General features: G+C 43.6%; 1 protein-coding gene across 4 annotated transcripts in view; it reads right to left on the bottom strand.

Annotated features, from left to right (window-relative positions):
• The window catches only part of utrn (utrophin), a 170,204-nt gene that overhangs the window by 24,896 nt on the left and 121,939 nt on the right, over positions 1 to 23,369 (bottom strand). For all 4 annotated transcript variants that reach the window (XM_061091915.1, XM_061091917.1, XM_061091916.1 and 1 more), the window contains 8 exons: positions 19,198 to 19,259; positions 18,081 to 18,155; positions 14,502 to 14,703; positions 12,968 to 13,053; positions 11,377 to 11,534; positions 7,628 to 7,794; positions 5,251 to 5,362; positions 1,914 to 2,050 (listed from right to left, as the gene is read on the bottom strand). In XM_061091915.1, the coding sequence (XP_060947898.1) occupies positions 1,914 to 2,050; positions 5,251 to 5,362; positions 7,628 to 7,794; positions 11,377 to 11,534; positions 12,968 to 13,053; positions 14,502 to 14,703; positions 18,081 to 18,155; positions 19,198 to 19,259 (999 nt within the window). The remainder of the gene's footprint in view (positions 1 to 1,913; positions 2,051 to 5,250; positions 5,363 to 7,627; positions 7,795 to 11,376; positions 11,535 to 12,967; positions 13,054 to 14,501; positions 14,704 to 18,080; positions 18,156 to 19,197; positions 19,260 to 23,369) is intronic.

Raw genomic sequence — 23,369 nt, 5'->3', positions numbered from 1 at the left:
CTAGACCTCGCTCCAATTACAGAGGAATCCATTTCAATTTAGGTCAGAGTTTTCATTTTCAGTGATATGAAGATGACAAGAGCCAGAAAACGGTGATGCTACACCACAGGCCTGTGAGGGAATGAGCATTATAACAACTTTTACGCTGCTTTAAAGCTAGAAATCACACACACAGAGGCTTCTCACTGCGCATTATGCTGTCTCTAGAGAACACATGCCTGTGGTAACATGTGGATAGCTCACGGCTCGCAGAACAGACTCAATGCAGTAAAAAGAGATGGGGGAAATGATGGCCGTGAAACAGAACTAAATTTCCTCTAAGTCTCCATTCCCTCCTGCCATATTTCGAAAAGATCTCCACGTTCTCACCCGCTATTCCTCTATCTTTCTGAGGCATTTATCAGACAGGCAGCTCTGCAGGAGTCATTTTTCAGAGGAAGGGAAGTGAGAAGGGAGCGAGGTGGGAGGCGTGGGGGAGGACAGGCGAGGACGGGAGGGATGAAAGAGGGAGTGCAATCCATCTGGGGGGCGACTGCGTGTAACTGGATGTCGGAGGGGGGAAATGTATCGTAAGTGAACAGGTGAGTCACTGTGTGTGTGTGTCTGTGCGCGTGGACTTCTTTGAGAGTTTCCTGAGCACAAAAGATGCAAAAGTAATTTGTGCAAAAGTAAAAAAGTGAGCAAGGGTGAGAAATGGCCGGGTCTACCGTGAGGAGTGAGCGAGTGACAGATATAAAACAGCTGATGGATAAAACACAGAGAAAAACTGTGTGACAGTCTCCGAGTACACAGGGCACAGTAATTAAGGCTTTGTCAGGTTGAAGAAAATGAATATCACGAGTCCTGTCACTTGAGTAATCTTGCCTCGGAGGCTAAAGTGTTGTAAATGAGAGTCTGTGTTGCAAACCGGCCACATGACGTTTTTGAGATATGGGGCGAGCAGGGAGGTTAAATTAAAAGAAGCCATCAAGTTGCATTTTGGCAGGTGGAGGATCCAAAGTGTTCAGGGCTTGAAGCAAAATCCACACTGACGTATTTTAGTGCATGTGCCTAGATCATTGTCTCTAGTTTCTTCTCCTGCATAAAACACAAAGTTTTCAAACTTAATCGGAGCCATTGTTACCAAACTTCTCCATTTTTAATCAAGGGTTGGTAATCCTAGAAAAGCAAGAGAGCGCCACACCTGAAAAAAATAAAACCAATGCATCCTACACCTACGCCCCCCCTAAGAAAAGACCCTTTTTCGTGACTTCCTGGCTATCATCTCTGCTTCAGGAGTTAGGATCTGTCTCTCCGGCTGAAGACTCCAGGTATAGGCAGGTAGGTCAGTTAGGATCAGACCGGTACACCAGCGAATAATCTGGTCCAAATGAAACTATTACAGTCCTACAAGGGGCCACTTTTTCCCTGACCGCTTTATTTATTGATGGCTGTCCGGTCCTGAAGAGGATTTCAAAAAGTACTATAAAAAGCGATCCGGGAACAAACGATTCTCCTCCTCTAAGGGATCTAAACCTCCAGGTAAGTGTGAGAGCTCGATGTAAACGTAGAAAAGATGATGTTTTAAATCTAAACCATAAAAGTGTGGATGCAGCCAGTGTCACAATATTTCTTGACCTCTGCAGCATCTATGTTGATTATTCATATTTTGATCTGTATCTTACGAGTTCCAAACGTGCAAAACTAAAAATGTGTCTCAGTGTCCAGAGCGAGGACGTAGGACACAATCCCACGTGGTCTCAGGAGACACGTTTATACTCTGAACAGGAACTCAGCATACTGTGGACCGAGCAGACATAAAACTAAATGTGGTCTCTGGTTCATTCATCAATCAATAAAGAGTTTTTATTGTCCCTCCGCTCATCAGACTTTAGCACTGCCCCGATTCACAAAGACACTTAGATGTTACTCACGTTTCCATGTTGTCTCCTTCCAGGACCGTCTGGACCGGCAGGTAACCGAGCCGAGGATGTTTGGCAAAGTACTTCTTCGACCGGAATTTGTTCTTCAGCACTTTGGTGAAATCGCGCATGTCCTCACCTGATGTCGTCTGTGAGATGCACAGAGAGAAAGATGGTTTAATTCAGTGAGAGTGTGTGTGTAAGTGTGTGTGTGTGTGTCGAGTGCATACATAGGCAGCATATGCATTCGAGTAGAGGAGAGCGTGTGTTGTTAATTAGACACTTAGCAGAGGTGTGCCTCCTGCAAAGTGCTTTCTGCCGCGCAAGCAAACAACAAATTACCACAACAGTCCAAGCAGAGGGTGAGAAAATCCTTTCACAGAGGATTCAGGCAACTAAAACTAAACAAACACACACACAAACAGATAAAAAGCGCAACTCCCTCAGTTGAAAGCTACAGTGTATGTGTGAATTAACATATTGACTTCGCTTGGCTTATTGACTAACGCACACTATTTGAGACGGTAGCATGAACAAACCATTAGCAAATAAAATACAATTACACCCTGAAGCTGGAGACGGATTTGTTCAAGTCAAATGTGTGTTTTTGTGTGAGCTCCTTCCTTATTGTTGGGGAGATATTCTCATTTTAACAATGTTTTCTTGCCTTTAATAGATAGTGACAATATAGAAACTGACAGGAAACAATGAAGCGAAAGAGAAAAGCAGCGGTGTGACGTGCGACAAAGGTCATAACCAAAGCAGCATCTCCTCTTAGGAAAGGTATAAACATTGAAATTACAAGCAATCGATAAAACACAGCAGCAAATTTGTCTTCATCAATATCCCTGACAAAAGCCCAGTGGGAACGATATAGATGCCACTCCTATAAAAATCTCAACGCAATAAAAAAAAAGCAATACTGCGGCCGTAAAGTAAACAGCACAACGAAGATGAAAAATCCCATTAAATGACCAGAGAGTTTCACAAAGGCCACAATCCATCTGCAACTATGATTCAATATGGACTCAAGTTTCCAAAGACATAAAGTTGAAAGGCAATTTGATTTGAGCACAGTGACATGGGTAAACATAATTATATATAACGCTCCCATTTTCTCTCCCAAAACAAAGCCAAACAATAAAAAAAAACTTCACACTCTCAGGTGTCGAATAAAGTTGGGTTTAACTGCAGGATTTAAAATGACACAGGAAGTTGGTTCAGATACGTTTTTCTTCGATTCACCCCCTGAGCACTAGCTACGTGTTTTGGTCTTGGACTCTTGGAACAGCTTAGAACTGCTGGACTTTTTCGAACTAACTCCAGTGTCTTGTGGTTAAATCAATGTTTGTAAAGTTGGATAATACAGTATTTACTAAGAGCTCGACCCACACTGTGTTCTACCATATCTTGAAAGTAGTGATGGTGATCAATCTGGCAGTTTACTGATGGACAAAGAGCCTGAATTTGAGGTAAATCAAATATTAACTGCATATAATCTTGTCATCATATCAGACCTCTTGTTAATTTACAGGCTTCTTTGCAACAGGCTGCTGACATTAAAATTGTTTCTACAGCCTCCTTCACCAATTATTTGATCTGTATGATGGGATTTTGCATGTGAATGAAAAAGGATCTGTGTAGGTGAGGGAGTTTGAGCAGGCTGTTGTTGCCCCACAGGTAAATCTGCATTCAAATGCAAATAGCCTTTAATGCAGATTAGCCAAAATGTCCTCTGGACCTTAAACACCTAGGTGATAAAAGAAACTAGTCAGGCTGTTGAGCTGGATTTTCACTGTCTACAGCCGAAGCCCCAAAGTATTGGCAGTTGCCCCCAGAGGCTAATTCGTCCTCAGATGGAACACAGTGGGCTCATAGACTGCTGATTATTATGCTTCTGATGTGTCATCATAGCAGTATTATCAGTGTGGTCCGTAAATTCACGATCTCATTATATAAACAGTCCAGCCAGGCTGCTCAGATCAGATTGATGACCCGCTGTAGAGAGGGGGGGTGGACAGTGTGAGGAAGCAATTACTGGGCAGGTCAGAGATACACTGCTAAACATGGATGTAAACAAATCGTTTGAAATCACGTCTGATGACACGCGGCAGTGAGGGTCACGCGGTAAACAAATCTCATCACCATTAACACGACTCATAGGAAGAACCTCAATTGTTAGTTTGAGGTTGATTTGGAAGCAAAAAGCATGGGAGTACATTTTTTACTGCTTGTATGAATTTGAAAATACATTATTTTTATACGCCGGGGTTGATTTGAATAAATCAATAAATAAACCCGACATTAAATCACTTTGATTTTGAGATGTAACAGTAAAAGTAAAAATGTGGAAAAGTCAGGAGGAACTGCTGATCCTCCCCTCTGAGGTCATTGTGTGTTTCTTCTTATCCTATTAAAGTTGTCGATCAGTAATAACTTGAGTGAGTAACACAGTTCCCTGTAGCTGAATAATAATCTCGCGCAAACCTTTTTAAGAGCTTGTTGCTGCAGTAAAGTTAAACACGGTATAATGTTTTTATTTCAAAGTTGCAGCAGGCGGCTGCCGGGCATCTGCACTGAGGGAAGAATGATCGCTGCTCCCTGCAGCTGCTCCTCCGAAGTCAATATCCATCCCATTTGCAAAATTGAAAAAGCAAATTAAAAGACCAAAAAAATAAAACGAGAGGCATCAGTCAATCAGAGTTAGATGTGAAGCGATACTGGAAAGAGTTGGCTCGCAAGTGAGCGATTAGAATTGAGGAGAAGAGAGCAAATGTTCAATTTCCCCAAAGCCCCCCCCCCCCCCTTTTCTCATATTCTTGTCTCTGCGCAGTCGTAAAAGTGAAATATGGCTTTCTGGCAAAAAGTTATAAAAAGACCTCAGAGAGCCATGACCATTTTAGCGTTTCTTCATGTAAATCCAAATAAGCCGGAGGTCTGTCGGGGGGGGGGTTGATAGTGGAACAAGTCGGAGGAATCAAATTGGGAAGTGAGACAGTGGGGGGGATGCAAATTGGATCAGGTGCACATAAAAGGTAAGCTCACATTTTAATTGTGATCCACCCCCTGTCCATCATGCACAGTGACTTGCAAATTCTCGAATTACCAGACATTTGGAAATTAACACGACGGAACATTTTCAAAATAAAAGCCCGGTGGTTTATGTGAGAATATGAGAGGATAGAAAGTAACCAGAGTCTGACAGCGTCTTGTGAATTTGTGTGCTTTCATTAAATGGACGGACACGTGGAGAAGAGATAGAAGAAGACGGGCTGAACGTGTGTCCATGTGTGTGTTTGTGTGTGTGTGTGTTTGTGTGTGTGTGTGTGTGTGCGTGTGTGTCCCTCACCGGCGTGCAGTACTCCACCATGGGGTAGTTGAGCTTGTGGCCCTTGGCGGTGCGCCCGGAAAAGAAGCAGCTCTGACAAACGTCGTAGTTGAAATGCTTCAGACTGCGATACCTGGGGAGAGAGGGAGGCAAAAAGTGAGATAACTTGAGTTGAGAAGTTGTGTAAGTGTGTGTGTGTGTGTGTGTGTGTGTCAACATGTGCATGAAGAGGAAAGTGTGACTGCGTGACAAAGTAAATCGAAAGCTGTCAAGGAGGCACCGGTGTAGCCTGGAGATGAGTCAAGTTGGAATACTGCATATGAGCACACACGCACCCACACACACACACACACACACAGGCACCCACACACCTCACAATTCTGACAGTGTGACCGACAGTTGGATTTCTATCAAAAACACAACGACGTGACAACTGCCGTCCCGATGTTCTCCCCTGCAGCGGCTGTAGCCAGGAAGCCATTTAACAGCTAAATTGAGACAGGAGCCTTTCAGACATAATAGCTTAAGTCTTTTATCTGTCTCTCGTCTGCAGCTCTCACAAGGTTAGCAGAGTGCTGAGCACAGCGAGAGAGGGACATATATCAAAGGATGCAACGTCGCACATGACGCCGCCAAGTCAAATGCGCCATTACGTGCTGACATTGGCGTCGTTAGGCCAGAGCGTCGCGGGCTACAGCCGCCAATGTTTCACGAGTAGCCCCCAGTGTATAAATCTAGCTATATAAATCTATAAACATACATGTACTTATGCATATTCATCGGCCGTTCCGGTAACGCACTAAAACCCTCGAAATAATATATTGTTTGCGAGTATTCAAGGCGGCGAATCTACTTCATCTGCTTCTTGGCACGGTACATTTTTGTGAGAGAGATGGACAAAGAGAGAGAGAGAGAGATGAACAGAGAGGGGGAGAGAGAGACTTATTGTTATTCTGGTTGCAGCTAGCGAGCTTATTTGCTGAGACAATACTTAACGACAACGAAGATTATAAGCTTTTTCAATAATCATATCAATAACGGTTGATTATTGCTATTCTTTAAATAGTGCGTCTACAAAAGCCAGAACCATTCCTGTAAAATGCTGAATAGCTTTAAATAGCAAACCTAACACAATAAAAGTAAGTGAGATGGTCGTAAAAAACAAAGTTTAAAACAAAAGAAGAGAAATGAAAGTGCATCAAAATTATAGGTCAGCAATTTTATTATCATTATCAATGGCACAAATTATATTGAAACTCCCGCAAAGGCCGTTTTGTATCACTGGCATTTTCGTAGCAGAGGCCAGTTTTAATTATCACTGAGAATGTAAAACATGCACTGGAAATACGTTTGCATGAGCGCACAGGAAATGGTGCATGTAGCCTGCGGTTGGGTTGCTTGTTAACTATCCAGCTGATTTGTGACAGTCGAGTTGACAAAGGAATATCCTCTGACATTTAACTGCTGTTTGAATTTCCGGATGATCTCTTGTGCCTCGCCTGTTGGAAAGAAAAGACAACGGCTACGAGAAGAGAGCACATCTCCCGATATTACACGACCGGTGTCATGTCTCACGACCGCACAAAATGCTGCGGTGCATTTTTCCTCGCTCTCTCGCCGTTCCCTCCCTCCGTCGCTGCCGCCCATCGATCACTGACAGAACCTGGGAGACATGTGCTTCATCAAGTGTCCGACTGTATTTCTCTTTCTGCTGGCAAAGCAGGGGGACGGTTCGGCCTCCCGGCGTCACTTAGCCTGGTGCTGCACCTCTCTACGGGCGCCGAAAAAAACACTTTCCCCTGCCAGAGTCGTCCCTGAAAACCGGAGATTTGTGATAAACTGATTGAAACTGCCGAGCCGCCGCACACGTCCTTTACCTGTTGTTACTGTGTGAGTCTAAGTGAGCGGGGACCAAATGAAACTAAGGCACTTAAGTGTGTGTTTTTATTGTCAGTATCAGAGGGGGGTCTGTTATGGATTGCTTGCCAAGCGATCAGCTCGCTGTGAACTTTGTGAATGTGGTGCTGTGGAATATGTTTGTGTGTGTTGTTGCTTGCGAGTGTGTGTGTGTGTGTGTGTGTGTGTGTGTGTGTGTGTGTGTGTGTGTGTGTGTGTGTGTGGGTCGCAAACCTCCGGATGGTATTTAGTCAGTGGTGTATCAGCTGCTGACATTTAGATAAATGCCTGCCCTCCAGAGCAGATCTGCCCTTTATGCTCAACTAGGAGAGAACAATACAGAGTGTGTGTTTGTGTGTGTGTGTGTACGTGTACGTGTGTGAGATCGGCCTGTAACATGTTGCAGACTTGTCACATCTATTTATTACGTTTTATCTACTAATACTTAATTAAATGCTAAATATTAGCGTGTGTGTGTCTGTGTGTGTGCTTGTCTGTTTACCTGAAGCCAACAATGGGACACTCCTTGCAGATGTTACACTTTGCCTGATGTTTTGCCGTCTCTGCGGCGGCGACTCTGTGCAGCACTGGAAGCCAAACCATGGACTGAGGCTCCAGACGCATCCAATCAACAAACTGCCTGGGCTCCAGCTCCACCTTATTGGTCACCTGGATATAAAAGAGGCGGGGCAAAAAGTTAGACACTTCATTCCAAAGTTCGGGAAAACAGGTGAAGTTTAGAGTTTGCAGCGAGCTGATGAAATCTAAAGGCATAAGCGAGAAAGAGAAACATGAGCGACACCATGCCAAGAAATGTATACGAGGCTCTAACTCTTTTGCTTGTTACCCAAAGTCTAATAAAGATGCAGACAAATTTAAGATTACCATAGATATTAAAGTGACGTCTCCCTCGGGCGCATTATGGCCTTGAATTGTGGACGTGACGAAATAACTTTTACAAGCCTCTTATTCATGTTTATTGGCTAAAATATCTTAGAGTAAACACTGATTTACTCCAACATCCTCCCTGACCTTGTCCTACACTTCCCTCGCTGCCATGCAACAGCCACACAGCTCCGTGCGAGTGTAAAACACGCAAACCTCCAAACTCCTGCTTTAAAGGATCTGGAGGAGTTCAGGATGAATTCAACTCTGTCCGAGTTGTTAAAAGTGTCCAACAGTCCAACTTTTGTCCCTTTTTACGATGAACTAACTCAGAAACTTGATACAGCAGAGTTCACGATGTTCTGTATATTTAAGCAGAACCTTTCTTCCACTGCAGGTTCTAATGAGCCCTTTGAAACGTCAGCTCGGGGGAGAAGCTTTGACATGGCTGCTGGTACGGCTGAGCAAATCAAAGACGACCTTTCCATCGTCCCTGACAGGCAAAAAGGGCAACAAATGCAGCGAAGGGCTGAATACATATGAAATTGGAGGAGAGAATAATCAAAGGGAATAAAGCACATATCTCTGTCTGAGTGTGTGTCTGTGTGTGTGTGTTTGTGTGGGTGCGCTCCCACGATCCCATCCCAGGGCTCATGGTGTGTACCCGTGTCTCAGTTTTATTAGCATATCCTTCTGAAAATAAATTCACGCTACAAATCAAACTAAAAGGAAGCACATTCCAACCTGAAATTGGAAACAGGGATTGGCTTATTAAATTAAAATTCACGGTTGGTTATCAGAGACAACATTCATCAGTCAGCTAGAGTGTGTGTGTGTGTGTGTGTGTGTGTGTGTGTGTGTGTCTGTGTGTGTGTGTGTGCGTGTGTGTGTGTCTGTGTGAGTGTGGGAGAAAGAGATAGGGGGAATTTTTATGGTGTTGACCCAAATGTATTCATAGCACCAAATATTGAAAAAGTCAAGTGCTCAAATATTTACGAAGATTTCTCCTCTTCTGTCCTCCTGAAAAGTTTCTTAATTAAGTTTTGCCAACTACAGTTCAGATGTCTACATTTGTGCAGACACAACATTCGGGATGTTCTGGGTAATTATATATAAAAACATGTTTCTGCTCATAAAATGGAAGAAAAAGAAAATTGCCTTTGGTATTAAATCTGAAACGTTCAAATGACTCCCGGCCTTTAAGATTATGTAAAAGGTTAAGTTTCATTTTAAGTGAGGTTTATAATCAATATGTGGTTGTTTCAGTTGGGTTTGAGATCGTGCAAAGTTAAATTCCATGAGAAGTGATGACGCTGCCAAGGAAACTTTTTCGCCTGCAGTCATCTTTAAATCCTCAACCCTTCAATTTGACCTTCCTCAGCATCTCTCCTCTACGTCAGACTCATCCTCACCTTCCTCTCCTCCTACTTGTCACCTCACCGCAGAATTATGGCGCTTACAGAATAATTACCGCTGGGCAGAGATGGCTGAAGGGATATCAATGCATAGAGACGGACGGAGGGATGGATGGATGGATGGATGGAGGAGAGGGACAAAGGAAGAGTGAAAGGTGGCATATTTATAGCAGGCACAACCTGTTCATCACAGGCCCATTAAAGCAAATGGTCTGGGTGACTGCACTGTCACTGGCAGGGCAGACTGAAACACAGATGGGACAGTGTGTGTGTGTGTGTGTGTGTGTGTGTGTGTGTGTGTGTGTGTGTGTGTTTCTACCTGCCAACTTGGTTTTATGACGAGTGATTAATGAGCACCTGGACTACAGCCGGCCCAGCAACTTATGATCATGTCTGTAAACAGTTTGTGCTCATGCATGCTAGTGTGTGTGCATGTGTGTATCAATGTGTCATCAACGCAGTGAACTGTAGCCATTGCGACCAAGGAGTTTGCCCCCTTACCTTTTGCATTATTTTGAGAAAGAAGAGGTTTTAAAGTGCCTCACTCGGCTATTTTGGGAGCCGCAGCACAGGGAATCAGTGGAATTTACAGCTTCCTAATTTTAATGTTTGGCATTTATGACTGCCGAAGCATGAGCCAGGGGAGAAAGAGGGAGAAAAAAGAAACGGTGATCCCGGGGGATGAAGACATCATTAAACGCCAGTAATGTCTCGAGATAAACCCGGTGGAAAGTGGTTCGCTGGCCGCAGTAAAACACCAGAGGACAGCCAGCAGAAGCCTGGGGGCCATTTTCAGGCTTCAAGATTGGTCAGCACAGTTTAAATATTAAAACCCTTTTATAGACGTGAGAGTGACAGGAGGTGGATGGCCGGGAAATGCGGAGACGACTGCAGTTATCTGATGACAAACTGATTTGAGGGAAGATGCAGCACAGAGCTGAATACTTTGTTTTACATATTGCAGTATTGATTACTGTCCAATTTTTGTTTACATAAATTCATAAAAGCTATGTTGTGTGCATCCAACAATCATTGTGTATAACCCACGCATGAACTCGGCAAAACCCAGCAGCATTTCAAGAAGCTGAGGCTCCTTGAGAAGCAGTTGAATACCTGCAGAGTCCCACTGAGCTGCACATCTTACCAATAGATGGTTTGCACGACTATCCATTATCTGTAGCACTTGTCCTTGCAAGGGGGCTGAGGCTCGACAGGTCTCACGCAGGACTAACCTCGGGACATTGAGATATTCCATAGTCCAGGCAGATCACTCAATATCACGGAGGCCTTATGTACTTAGATTTAATAAGTGGATTTTCTTTTTGTATTCGATCACATTTTTAAGGTGAATTTGGTGATTTAATCTGTTCATCTGTTTTTTTTTACTTCATTGCCATTTTCAACCCATAACTGGCAATTGACATTAAAGGACAAACCTTCTCCAGACCTTCACCTCACTCAAGTGCACCTATAGAATAGATGGAGTGTAGAGTCTTACAGGAGCACTCAAATACCCTATACAGACAGGCAAACATATCCATACACCCACATACATTATACATGTACACATGCATCTACACATGCATTGGGTTTTTATATCCAAGGGAGCAGAATTCCTAACAAAACTAATTGGTGGCAAATCTCCTACAATATAATATAATACATTTGTATCTGTGTTCTAATTGATAATATGCTAAGATTGACAAGACTTTATATGATGGAAAAAACATGATTTATGTGGGTTGTTGTGCATTTGTCCTTTTTAACACAACTGGCAACAACAACACCAAAATACAAAACTAAAAATATATTCCCCTCCCCTGCCAGTAGAGCGTACAGTATTAAGAACGATATGTGATTACTAAAACCTAATCCCCAGCTGCTGTGCTTATTTATTCCGGATGTGTGTTTGAGCACAGGGATGCTTTCTGCGTGTTGCATGTGAACGTACGTGCTGGAAGCAGCTGCGGACGCTCGGCTCGATGTTGGAGCCTCCGAAGGCGGCCACCTCCCCCAGCTGCCTCGGAATCTGGATGGCTTCGTGCAGGAGAAGTCCGAGCTGCCGCTGGTCACACGTGTCGCCTGCCGACGCCACCTGGCTGAAGAGGTCTGGAGGGGGGGGAAGGAGAGGAGGAGGCGAAGAAAACACAGGAGAGAGAGGCTGTGAGGGAAACAGTCATAGCGTGTGGGTGATATTTAAAGGAAAATATACAGTGTGGGTATAAATACACTCGATGTAGAGGGAGAACAATAAAAGTATAGAAGGGAGAGGGAGGGAACGTGTTAGTGCGTGTATGTGGGTGAAGCGTGGCACGGAGGACACGTGGAAATGATGCATTTTTTATCTTTCTGTCTCACTTCTTGCACACCGGGCTCTCTTCCTCTCTAATCTCCCGCTCCCTGCCTCCAACTCGCCAACACATTCTCCTACAGACTGATAGAACTGTACTGGACGTGGACACCTGCCCATTGACACGTGCTGTAGGCTCAGCCGGTGTTGGCGTGCTTACGGCGGCTGTATTTCAGATAGAAGTTACGAAACGTCTCCGGAGCTCGTGCACAAACTGAGCAAAGAGAGGAGAGAGGGTAATGCGGAGGAGCAGGCGAGGGAGAAGAAGGAGAAACGGAGGGCATGACAGGTCTTTCTGCTCCGCTTGCAGCTGACTTTGATCTCTGTGTGAGACCGGGCCCTGATGCTAGCTTCTGTCGTGTGTGTGGGTGTGAATGTGTGTGTGTGTGTGTGTGTGACATGCAAAGACAAGGCGCCTGTTTCATGACCCCTTTCCTCCACACACACTTTGTGGCATCTGACGGTTCAACCCCCTCATCTCCAACTCACGACTTTCTGCCAAGAAATTACATTTGACATACGCAAATGGCACCTTGCCTGGTTACGTGTGCATGTGTGTGGGGTTGCCGTGCAGCTCTATGCACGGGACTGAAAGACAATGAGACTTTAAGAGAGTAAAAGGAGGCGGGATGCAATCAACCGTGCGTGATACCCTTCTCAGGCTAATAGAAACTGCCAGTGGAACGAATAGGCTCAAGGAGTCCATGCCATGGCAGGGGAGAGGGAGGAGGCGGAGGGGTGTAATGAGGATGGGGGAAAGAAGGGAGGAAGGAGTAAGACAGGACAGAAGACAAAGTGGCACCGTTAGATGGATGAACAATGGTGCGAGCAGTGACAGCGGAGGAAGAGAGAGATAAAGCAGTCGAGCCACAGCGCAGGAAACAGAATGAGTCTCGTCCCTGTGCAGGGAGACGACGTTCACGCTCCCTAATCCTCAAAATAAATCAGAATAGAAAATTAAATAAAAAAAACAGGAGAAGCGCGTAGGAGGTCTCTCATCCAATTAGACGACTCGCTCTCCGGCCCTCTCTCCCTCGCTCTCGGCGAGCCTGATTAATACTGCTGGGATTACAGCTGTACCGGAGAAGTATGGGATGGACTCGCCGCAGACTGGGTCCGTATTGTTTGGAGGAGGAGGAGGGGGGGGGTGTTTATATTCCCACCCGCTGATACCTTCTCACCGTACACTTACATTTGTATTTCTCCTCCAGGTGACCCTTAGACAGAGAGAGCACGCCGATCTTCATGGACAGGACGCGGATCTTCCCACTGCGGCCACTGCAGAGCACACAAACACTGGCAATTAGGCCTGTTAATGTTTTTATTGTGGGATTATACGTTTGTGTCCAGTAGCGAGAAGAAAAGGATGTGAACCCTTCTCTCTTCATTTCATTAATTGGCCTTTGGTGCATTTCTTTCTTGAAAAGAACAGCAATAAACCGTTCAAAAGTGCTGGTGAAAAGTCAGCGAGCCCTTGGATTTAATAACAGCGCAAACCTGTTCTGGCAGCAGTGAACTCAAATAGGCAGCTGTGGTAGCAGTGGATGAAACCTCCATGTATAGAGTGTGTCTGTGGACTGAAGTCTGAGGCGACAGACTGACCATTTCCAGCTTTACGCTCTAGCTTTATAAACCCACAATACTTTATCAAGTGTCTGCTGAGATCTTCTCTTCTCTACTTCTATGGATACATCCAGTGAATAACTAGCTCATAAGGTTTGAGTATCTTTTATAAATGAATGTAGCTCTAATGAACACTTTAAATGATTGAATTGATTGGACTCTAGATTTAGTACTTCCTGCTTCTTTGTAGTGTTGACTTTATTAGCCTAAGAGTTAACATACTATTTCCAGCTAAAGTTATGCTATTATTTGAATACATTTCTTCATAATTATAACTATGAGGCTCTAACCATATTCGGCAGTATTGGTCGGGAAACTAAATCAATTTTAACAAAAAAAATATTAAAAACCTGGATCTGGTGAATTTAAATGTAGTTACAAAAGGGGACAGTTGGGCCTCGGTGATGAAATGGTTTCAGAGTGTCCATTTTTAGCTCTTAGTATCGAAATACGGATAATTCCGAAGGGTTCACTTATATTTTTCTTACCACTATATATCCAGTGTAATTATGTGATTATTTCAGTGCAGTTCTGAACTATATGCGACAGGAAATCATTATGTGCTTGGAAAAAAACTTAATTGTGTGCATGTTCCCTTTGTTCCATCTTTGTGAAAGAGCCAGCGAGATTCTAATTGCATCGTCAGTACAGCCACAGAAAAATGTTCAGACCAGTAAATAAGATGTTTACAGCCTGAATAGACTTTTGTGTTTCTGCTGTTCAGACCAGTGCAGAGCATATTTGCCCATTTGTACGTGAATTTCCAAACAAACACAGAGTGTGCAACAGCGATTTGAATGCCAACCGCTCATGTCGATGCATATAGCATGTTGACAATGTCAGAATATGACGCTCGTGAGTCTATAAATATGTACAAAACAATTATTATGCAACATCATCATTATGCACAGATGGCACCGACAATAAGGGAATTTGAAAATTCAAAGCCTCGGCACTGCCACTTTCATCCAATCAGATTCAGGAAATTGTATACTATATACTATACTATATTTAAAGATGTAGATGGCAGTACACAACTTGGAACAAATTCCTGCCTGATGCATAATCCTCAGCGCTGAACGCAGAGCAGTGGGTATACGTACGTGTCGTAAACGTTGAGCAGCCAGTTGAGACACATGTCGACGCACAGAGGCACGTTGACCAGGTCCTTGTGCTCCTGCTCCAGGCCGTCGTAGATGGACGTCAGGCAGTTGATGACGTCGGGGACGGAGAGCAGCTGATTGTTGTTGGTGAGTTTGTGCTGCTCGAAGGTGTTCTGTGCCACGCTGAGGTCCAACAGGTCCACTGTAGGTGAGGAGGAGGAGGAGGAGGAGGAGGAGGAGGAGGAAGGGTGAGAGGGGGTAGATGGAAAAGATAATAGGGGACACCACAGGGCAGAAACAATGAGGAGACAGAAATGACAATTATTAGGAGAAGTGAAAGGGAAGAAGGGAGGAGAGCAGGAGGAGGTTAACGAGAACAGACGGAAGGAACAAAGGAAAAATGTAAAAGAGAAAAAACCCCATGAGGAGTGATGGGACAGAGAGACAAAAAAAAGGCAAATTAGAACCATCAGTAACCTTCTCTTCTTGCTCATTGGGCTTTCAGCAGCAGACTATTTTTAGAGGCACTTTCAAACCCCAGACTTGACTGATATTTTGTCCTAAATAGTTCATAACAACAAAGCACGGAAGTCTGCGGGGAGCACAGACGGATCATTGCTGTGAAATATTAACACGAGAACGAAAATCTGAACAAGAAAAGACAAACGAGACAAAAACCTGCAAGACAAAGGACTCTCGTTTCCTCTAATTTAATTTTTGGTTACGTCTATGACAAAAGGAAGGATTGTTAGAAATCAATGTCTGAAGCAGATTTCGGTTATCTTCTATTCTTCAGCTTTGACTTATCTTAAGAGCAAAGTGAAATATTTAATAAAACTGGCTAATCAAGTCCTCTGGGACAACACTATTAAACTTCTGCATAGACAGACACAGACACAGAGAGATAACCACGAGTAATAGTAACATTGATCAAGTAAATTACACTTTCTGCAGCTGCGATGCAGCCGATTGTGCCAGAGACAAACACACACCAATAGAAAAGCTGTGGAATATATATGCTGAGAACTGCTCCAGTCTGACTCCTGAAATATTATTTTTCTGAAAATAAGCAGCAGATCTGCCTGTGGGCTGAGATTATTTCACCTTTTCTAGGTCAGTGATCTGCCTTAATCTGTCTCCCATCAAGATACTGATGCTCCTCGACGTGTTAAAGAAGATCTGAGACGAATTAAAAGTGAATGTTCTGTGCTCTCAAAACACAGAGTCACATTAATAGATCATATGCTTTCAGGACACAGTGGTTTTAATATGAGTTTACAGACCCATCAAGGGCGAGCTCAGATCCTGATTAGAATCTTAATCAGTGTTTTATTCAAGGTCCAGTGGAAAGGTCAGCACCTCATCTCTGTTCAAAACATGACTCCAGGTGGTAAAGCACAAGCACAGTGTGCAGTCGGCTATATTGGATGAAGAAATTTGACCAAAATCACAACAATTACAGTGTAACATGGAATATAACCATGTTTGTTTATCACTAGGAGTACACAAAAACGACGTTTCTTTTCAATTTTGTGGAGGACTAAGACACAGCCCAAGAAAGCACCCATTCAATTATGGTGGAGCATTTCCCAAAGAATTAATCTAATCTATGGAAGACATATGAACTCCCCCCCCCCAATGTGCTATAGATTCTGAGTGACAGATTCACCGACTACAGCGTGAAGAGAAGTTCTGTATTGAATGCTACCTGCACCGCTGCAGCTGAAACGAGGAGGTCTGGCCGTCTGCGTGGAAAGTGAAAACTTTATGGACGACAGGGCGAGTCGAAAATCTCTAATGTTATTAGGAGAGTGTCAATTTGTTTGGTTCATTATGAATCTGCGGCAGGATATATTAGAATATATTGGCCTGCCACAGTTTAGATAATAAATGGGAAACACTGCTTTGACATGGTGAGAAAGGACATCGGTCCTGGCAGGGCTGTGTGTTTTCAGAGAGCCCTTCTCGTTACCACTAAAATAAATTGCACTAGCATATTTTGACAAACTCCTGCATTAGCTAATTTCAGGGCTAAATCTAACCATATTACCTCAGATTTACCCCGAAAAATACTAAAACTCACCACTTTTGAATGGCCATGTTTTCACCTCTTTCTCCTCAGTTAATTCTCTTCATTTGCTCCTGTCACTCTCACCTCCTCTGCGGCTCCTTGCCTTAAGTTACCCACCGTTCCCCCAGACAGGACTAATTACTGGAGTGTGTCCACGTGGAGGGAGCTCAGCGGGGCAGCCATGCTGTCAGAAAGCAAAACTTCTCTCACTACACACGCAGGGACGGAGCTCAGAGGCTGGCACATTAGCGGGATGCCACGCAAGCTCATTTGTGCTCCTCCAGCCCCCTGGCACAGACTTAACCCAATTAGCCGTTTTATAGTATCCCTGTTTGTTAGTGTGTGTGTGTGTGTGTGTATCATTCTCTGACATACACAATAAAATACACACACTTTCATACAGCCCACTCAGGTCTCCAAGCAAAGATTCCACATGAATCCAGGCTAATAACTAATAACTACTGATCCTTCTGTGTGTACGTGCGTATGGAATCAGACACAAGCACACGCGCACACACACACACACACACACGCACGCACAGAGAGAACAGTTTTGGGACTCTTCTAATCTAATGGATGAAATTGAATTGCAGCGCCCCAAGTCGAAATCACTCAGGCTAATGCATTCCCGCCACAAACGCATGCATGCAATCAGAGAGAGGCAATATGAGATAGGAAACCAAAACTCCTAAATCACTCAAGCTCATTAACAAACATAAAAAACACAACAACGCACTTTGGTTCCCACGAACATCCAGGTGCACATTTGGAAAAGCTGCACACGCCCACTTGAGACCGGGATATATTTTATCCGTTTGTTTCACACACGCACACAGAGCAAATTACCTGCAAACAGCGGGATGTAAATGAGCAGTGTGGGCTCGCAGTGTGTGTTGCTGTATCGGTGTCAACAGCTGGTTAATGGTTAACATTTGTCACCATTATTACACTGTACGGGGCCCAAGTAGCTGCTGCCGTGCTGGTTGAAACCTCATGAGAGGGGAGTCAGCATACACCTGCAGTCTCTGAGTGGGTGTGTGTGTGTGTGTGTGTGTGTGTACAGGTGGGGTTGATAGCCGCACAAGACTGAAATAAGTAGCTTCCTTCATCAAAGCTTCCATTATAACCAATAAAAAAGCAGCTCTCGCTTTGAAAAATGTTGTAAATGAAAAAAAAACAGCCAAAATCAAATATCCCACCTGTGCCCATCCAGTGAGTCTCTGATCAACAGGCTTAAAACAAGCACCTGCTGTGACTGTGCATGGACAACACACACACACACACACACACACAGACACACAGACACACAAAACAACACCCCACACTGTGCTTGCAATTTTAAAACTGAAATATCCCTGGCTCCTGTTCTCTTCTGAAAAGCGTCTGGCAAAGATCCAAATCATCGCCTCATCCCCTTGTTCCACCCAGACTTCAAAAGAAGTGGACTACAACTGTCAGATATAAGGTGTGCGTGCACGTGTGTGTGCCTGTGTGTGTGTATTACTCACAACACAGTGCTTTCTGTAGTCGGCGGATCTTCATTGCTGTTCGGTATGCTGAGAATCTCACATTGTTCAAGTCCGCTACAGGCAGGGAAAGAGACAGAGACATGAACAGATGAAGGACAAAAAAAACAAAACAGAGGCAGAACATCAGGAAATATAATGCAACAAAACAAATCTTCCAACTGGGCATCAACAAGCAGAACCTCTGTTCTCAGTGGAAGCCGAGTCTCTGTTAGTTATTGTCCACAGGGGCAGCGGCTGCTAATGTGATCTGTATAATTAGGTTAGTGATTCGGGTCTCGGTGGGGTGCGGTGCTATTTGTTGAGCCGCTGGCCTACAGCGAATGCTCCCAAAGTTTCACAGCTTATTACTTATCCGGCTGCTCGTTTATGAACAGTCATACGGGCCCCCCCCCCGCAGGGACGCGGACATACATACGGATATTAGCAGGAAGCGGGAGAGAGGGAAACGATCAGGCTGCGATTTTAAAGAAGTTAAATGTAAAGACTAAACTAACCGGACAAGCGAGAATTAGATCTGTGGGATGCGTGTTGATCCCCGACCCAGAAACCAGCTCTCATAGGACCGGAGGATTACATTGGATAGTTTCCTCTCATGTTGGTTTTGCGTGACGATCATTTGTGATCTGTGTGCGTGTGGTGCTCAGAAAATGCTTTTGTGAAACAGGCCCATTGTCCTTTTAAAGATCAGTGCACTGACATTACTTTACTTGTTTATTAAAATAATTTATTTTACTTTGAACAGTATTCTGATATAGTACGAACTCCATGCATGAATATATCATCAGTGAAAAGGTGAAGAAAATTATGTCTGCTCTGTAAATAGTTTGATTTATTGGCCCATGGTCTGAAAAATCAATCTTTGGAAATGTTGGCTCCATCCCAACACGCCGGAAGAGAGACGCTTTTATTTGTGGTGCTCAGAGCACTGACGCATTACATTTAGAAAATTAAAGATGAAAACATCTGTTTTCAGAATCAGCTTCCTAGATTGCATTGTGGTGGCGGCACAAATCCAAAAGACATTTAGAGTATTCCAAAGATCCTTAGATGTTTGGAAATAAAATCCACACCACGAGGGACTGAGTGTGTTTCTCACCTAGTGACTGGTAGAGTTCTGTCATCTTTGGATGGTCCCAGCAGGTCGTCTGCGTCTGGTGACTGAAAAACACAACAAGAGAAAACCGTGAGACAAGACTACACACACACAAAAAGAGAGAGAGAGAGAGAGACAGAGAGAGACAAACACTTTCAAGAATCACTGCAAAGGCCAACAAAAAACAAACAGTGACAGACAAAAGCGTTTTGAAAGCAAAGCTACACAATGTCAGGATGAATACACATGCGTCGCTATCATCATCATTATCTTTGACAAACTTTGTTGAAAACTATATTCAATGCGACTCTTTTGATACCGCATCCGAAATGAGGACAGAGGCTACAGAATTCTCCCACAAGTCAAAATAAATCACACGCAGAAATTGACGTCCTCTGACAGAAACAACAAGAAAAATCACACACACTCACACTCACACACACACACACACACAGAAGCACAAATAGACACATCGCTCTCATCATCACAGCGTCTGTCTTTTCACATAAAGGGACAGAGTCTCAACTCCCTGTTTACATTTCTACTACAGAGAGAAGCCGCACACACACACAAACACACACTCAAAACAACAACAACAATCACAATCGACTATAAACCAACACTACCAAAAAAGTACATTAAATAAAACTTGTTCCAGTAATGATCTAACATGGCCTTCTTCACACACAGGGCCACAAAAACATCTTTCTCTCAAGCAGCTGCCAATCAACGGGACTATTTGAGCTCTGCTGTTCGTGGTGTGACTCTGTGTGTATTTTAAGAAGCCACCTTAGCTGTCAGAAGCTGCACTCAGATCTGTGCGCCACGTTTGAGGAGGAGATGCGTTTTCTTTTTTTCTGGAATTCAGAGGCTCCCCTGTGGTTGCTGCGGCGGCTCGCTCTCTCCGCTGGCAGCCAACAGCAGGGGAAGTCAAGTGCTGACAGTAAACCGAGGTGGCAAAGTGGACGAGGACGGCCGTCCCGCTCGTCCCGTCCGCAGATGTTCATGACTATTTAAAGGCCTCGTGACCCTTGTTCACACCCGCTGAGGAACCTGCCCGGACCTCCCTGTGCAGTGGACGGGTTGTTGGTTTATTTAAACGAACAAGAGCTCTCCTGAAAACCTGAAAAGGTTAGAGTGAATCCGAGTCAGGGGATTTGCTGCTATTTGCTGCACACACACGCAGAGTTGGCTGACAGCTACCACCACAAAACGCCGCTGTCACTCAAGTGTAGAAGTGTACATCACAGATGAGATAAAGCGAGTTCAAAGATGGGACACACAATCAACTCCCATCGCAACAACAATCTGTATCATATCTTTGTACACACAGCACAAAGCAGGTAGCATTTCCAGCAAAAGGATTAGACAGCTTGTGCTTATATCAGTAGCTCATGAATGCCATAATGAGGACAACTGTGTTGTCAGGTTCAACTGTCCTCAACGCTTTTCCCTCGACGTGTTCCCTTTGTAATGCCAAAGCAATTCTTTTGTTGTCCCGGAGGAGCAACAAAAACCCAAACAAACTGATAACGCATATAATACAAAGCTGAACACAGCTCAGATAACGCAATGCAAACGTCCATCAGCAAGGGGAGAGACGTCAGAGACTATGAAAGGGCAGAAGGAAACTTTTTGGCATCTCAGTGAACCTCAGCACAGCGTGAGGGATCTCACATCTAAGACTGATGTGGACTTTTTGCGCCGATGTAACAGCTGATATTAGGGAATAAAACATTTTGGATTACAGAGCCCCCTGGTGACATTGGTGGAAAAATATTGTGTGGCCACAAGAAAACTCACTCCTAGTAAAGTCCTCCCTTATGATAAAGAAATGAAAATGAGGTTTGATATTTTACTGTTTAACTTTTTTTTTACATAACATGTAAACATACATGTTTTCATATATATATTTATATTTATGTTGTTTGCATTGCTTGTTCTGTGAAGTAAAATATTTCATGATGGTGCATATCAACAAACGTAAACTCTGATACCGTCTGTGAAAGGCTCATATCCGATAAATCAGTCGGGCTCCAGTTGCTTTCACGTCTAATCAGATTTGTGTGCACACCGGTATTCATGTCTGATATATATCAGATTAAGCTAATCAAATAAAGCATGGAAGGTATTAAAGCCTTGGAAGTTTTCTAAAGTTAGGAGTCCAAACTTTAGTTGATGTCTCACAAACACAGTGTTGGAAAACACAGGGTTACTCAACCCTCTGACGCCTCATTAGGACAATACTGTAGTGCAGGTAGAATGCCTGTATGTTGCTATCAGGACAAGCAACAAAGGAAAACAGACTGGTTGGTCAGAGGTTCATCCAAGAGCAACATCCCGACCCACAACATGAGAAGAACAGAACCAGAGAGAGGACTCTAACTCTTGATCTGTGCTTTAATTTCAGAAACAATGAGATGATGAATTATGTAAATCACTCATTTAATCATTTAACATCACAACCACATTCATTCAAAGATAGTTTAGCTTTTAAATTCACGTGGAAATCACACATCTACTCAAAATCCAAACACAACCATTTTCAAAGCGAATTGAATTGACAGCTGTAACACCAGCCTATATTGTTTATGTTCCATATTAACATCAGGAACTGGACCAAACAGGTCAGATGTTCAAGTCCCCCATCAAACCTTCTCAGTCATGGACACAAGGGGTGGTGAAATAAATGTTATTAATCGACCAACAGAATATGTATTGCATCTAGGTTAAAGGCATTTTCACAATTGACTGTATATATCCATGTTTTTATCCTAAGCATAGTTGTTTTCCCGTCTTGTATCATTGTTATTGAATATCTTTTGGATTGTACAGTGATGTCAGACAAAGTAAGGAGGAGATGATCTGGGTTCTGGGATCTTGTGATGGGCAGCAAATAACTTAATTTCCTGGGATAAACATGAAACCACTTCTGTATCCATAACAACCCCTGTACCCGTCTTCTAATCTCATAACTTACAAACAGGTCAAAAATAAACACATGGTAATTAAAATACCTTGTAAAAGAATCAGTTTCCTGGTAATTCATGAGGTCGCTAACTGTGAGCGAGAGCTACTGGGGAAGAAGCCGCTCATGGTCTTTTAAAAGACATGTGACATTTTCCTTCATAAACATCATTTAATGACATCGAGAGTGAGAATCAACACAGGAAATGGGGTCACAGGAGGAAATACTGCACCAGACGGGAAAGGACGAAATTTATGTAGCCGCTGAGGAGCCGTGAGGGAGAAAATAACCTTTTTACAAGATGTTTTTATGAGAATTTCTTTCTGTGCAAGCGTTGGACGAGAGGATGCGAGCCATCTCACCTGACACTTAACCAGCGCACATAACTCACCATGATAGAAATTAAGCATATCAAAAATATTTACTATTTTGGGTGACTTTGCTTTGTCGCAGTCCAACTGAAGTTTTTTTTTTACCAATTTCCTTCTTCATCTCTGCTGCATCCTATTTGAGCAAATACAGATTCTCCCTCTACGAGTGGCTGTATCTGTCTTTCTGTCACTCCAACAAAAGGCAGTGACAAAATTCCTCTTGGATACATCCATCCCATCCCGGGCAAAGGGGGGTGATTTTATCCCATCTAACGGTTGGTCTGCAGCCAACACAACACGTCTCTTTCCTGCTGGGAGTTTGTCACTGTCAAACACTCGGAGGCAGCCATGAATGATAACGAGTGTGCAGAAGGATGATTACGAACATATCTGGATATAAAAAGAAGATGGTAAAATCATTATGGATGGCCCCCGATCAGCAGCCTCCATCCAGCGATCTGGGTAGGATTGGACTGTGACAGAAGGATGTTCTTTTCGCTGCCATTCCGTTTCACTATACTGCAGAACCTGTGCTTTAGTTTGAAGCACTAACTATAGGATTTTTACCTGCACATAAATTCTCTATCTGCACATGTAGCTCTCTCTCTTACAAGGGATCTGTGATTGACAGGTTGAATAAAGGGGATGTTTCTTTAGTCGTTCTAGTTTAAAGGGGATGGCATTCACCCACAGCCCATTAAAAGACGCCTATCGAGTGTTCTGCTTTTGAAAGACAGTTCAAACAGCTTGCAATACTTTTTCAAACCTGACATGTTGAAGAAGGTATACACATTGTGCATGGGTGTATATAAAGGCTGTCAACTCCGCTATACACA

The sequence above is a fragment of the Limanda limanda genome, chromosome 18 (assembly GCF_963576545.1).
Source record: "Limanda limanda chromosome 18, fLimLim1.1, whole genome shotgun sequence".
In the NCBI taxonomy this organism is placed as follows: Eukaryota; Metazoa; Chordata; class Actinopteri; order Pleuronectiformes; family Pleuronectidae; genus Limanda; species Limanda limanda.
The sequence above is the reverse complement of the archived record's forward strand: the minus strand, read 5'-3'. Positions and strand labels throughout refer to the sequence as shown.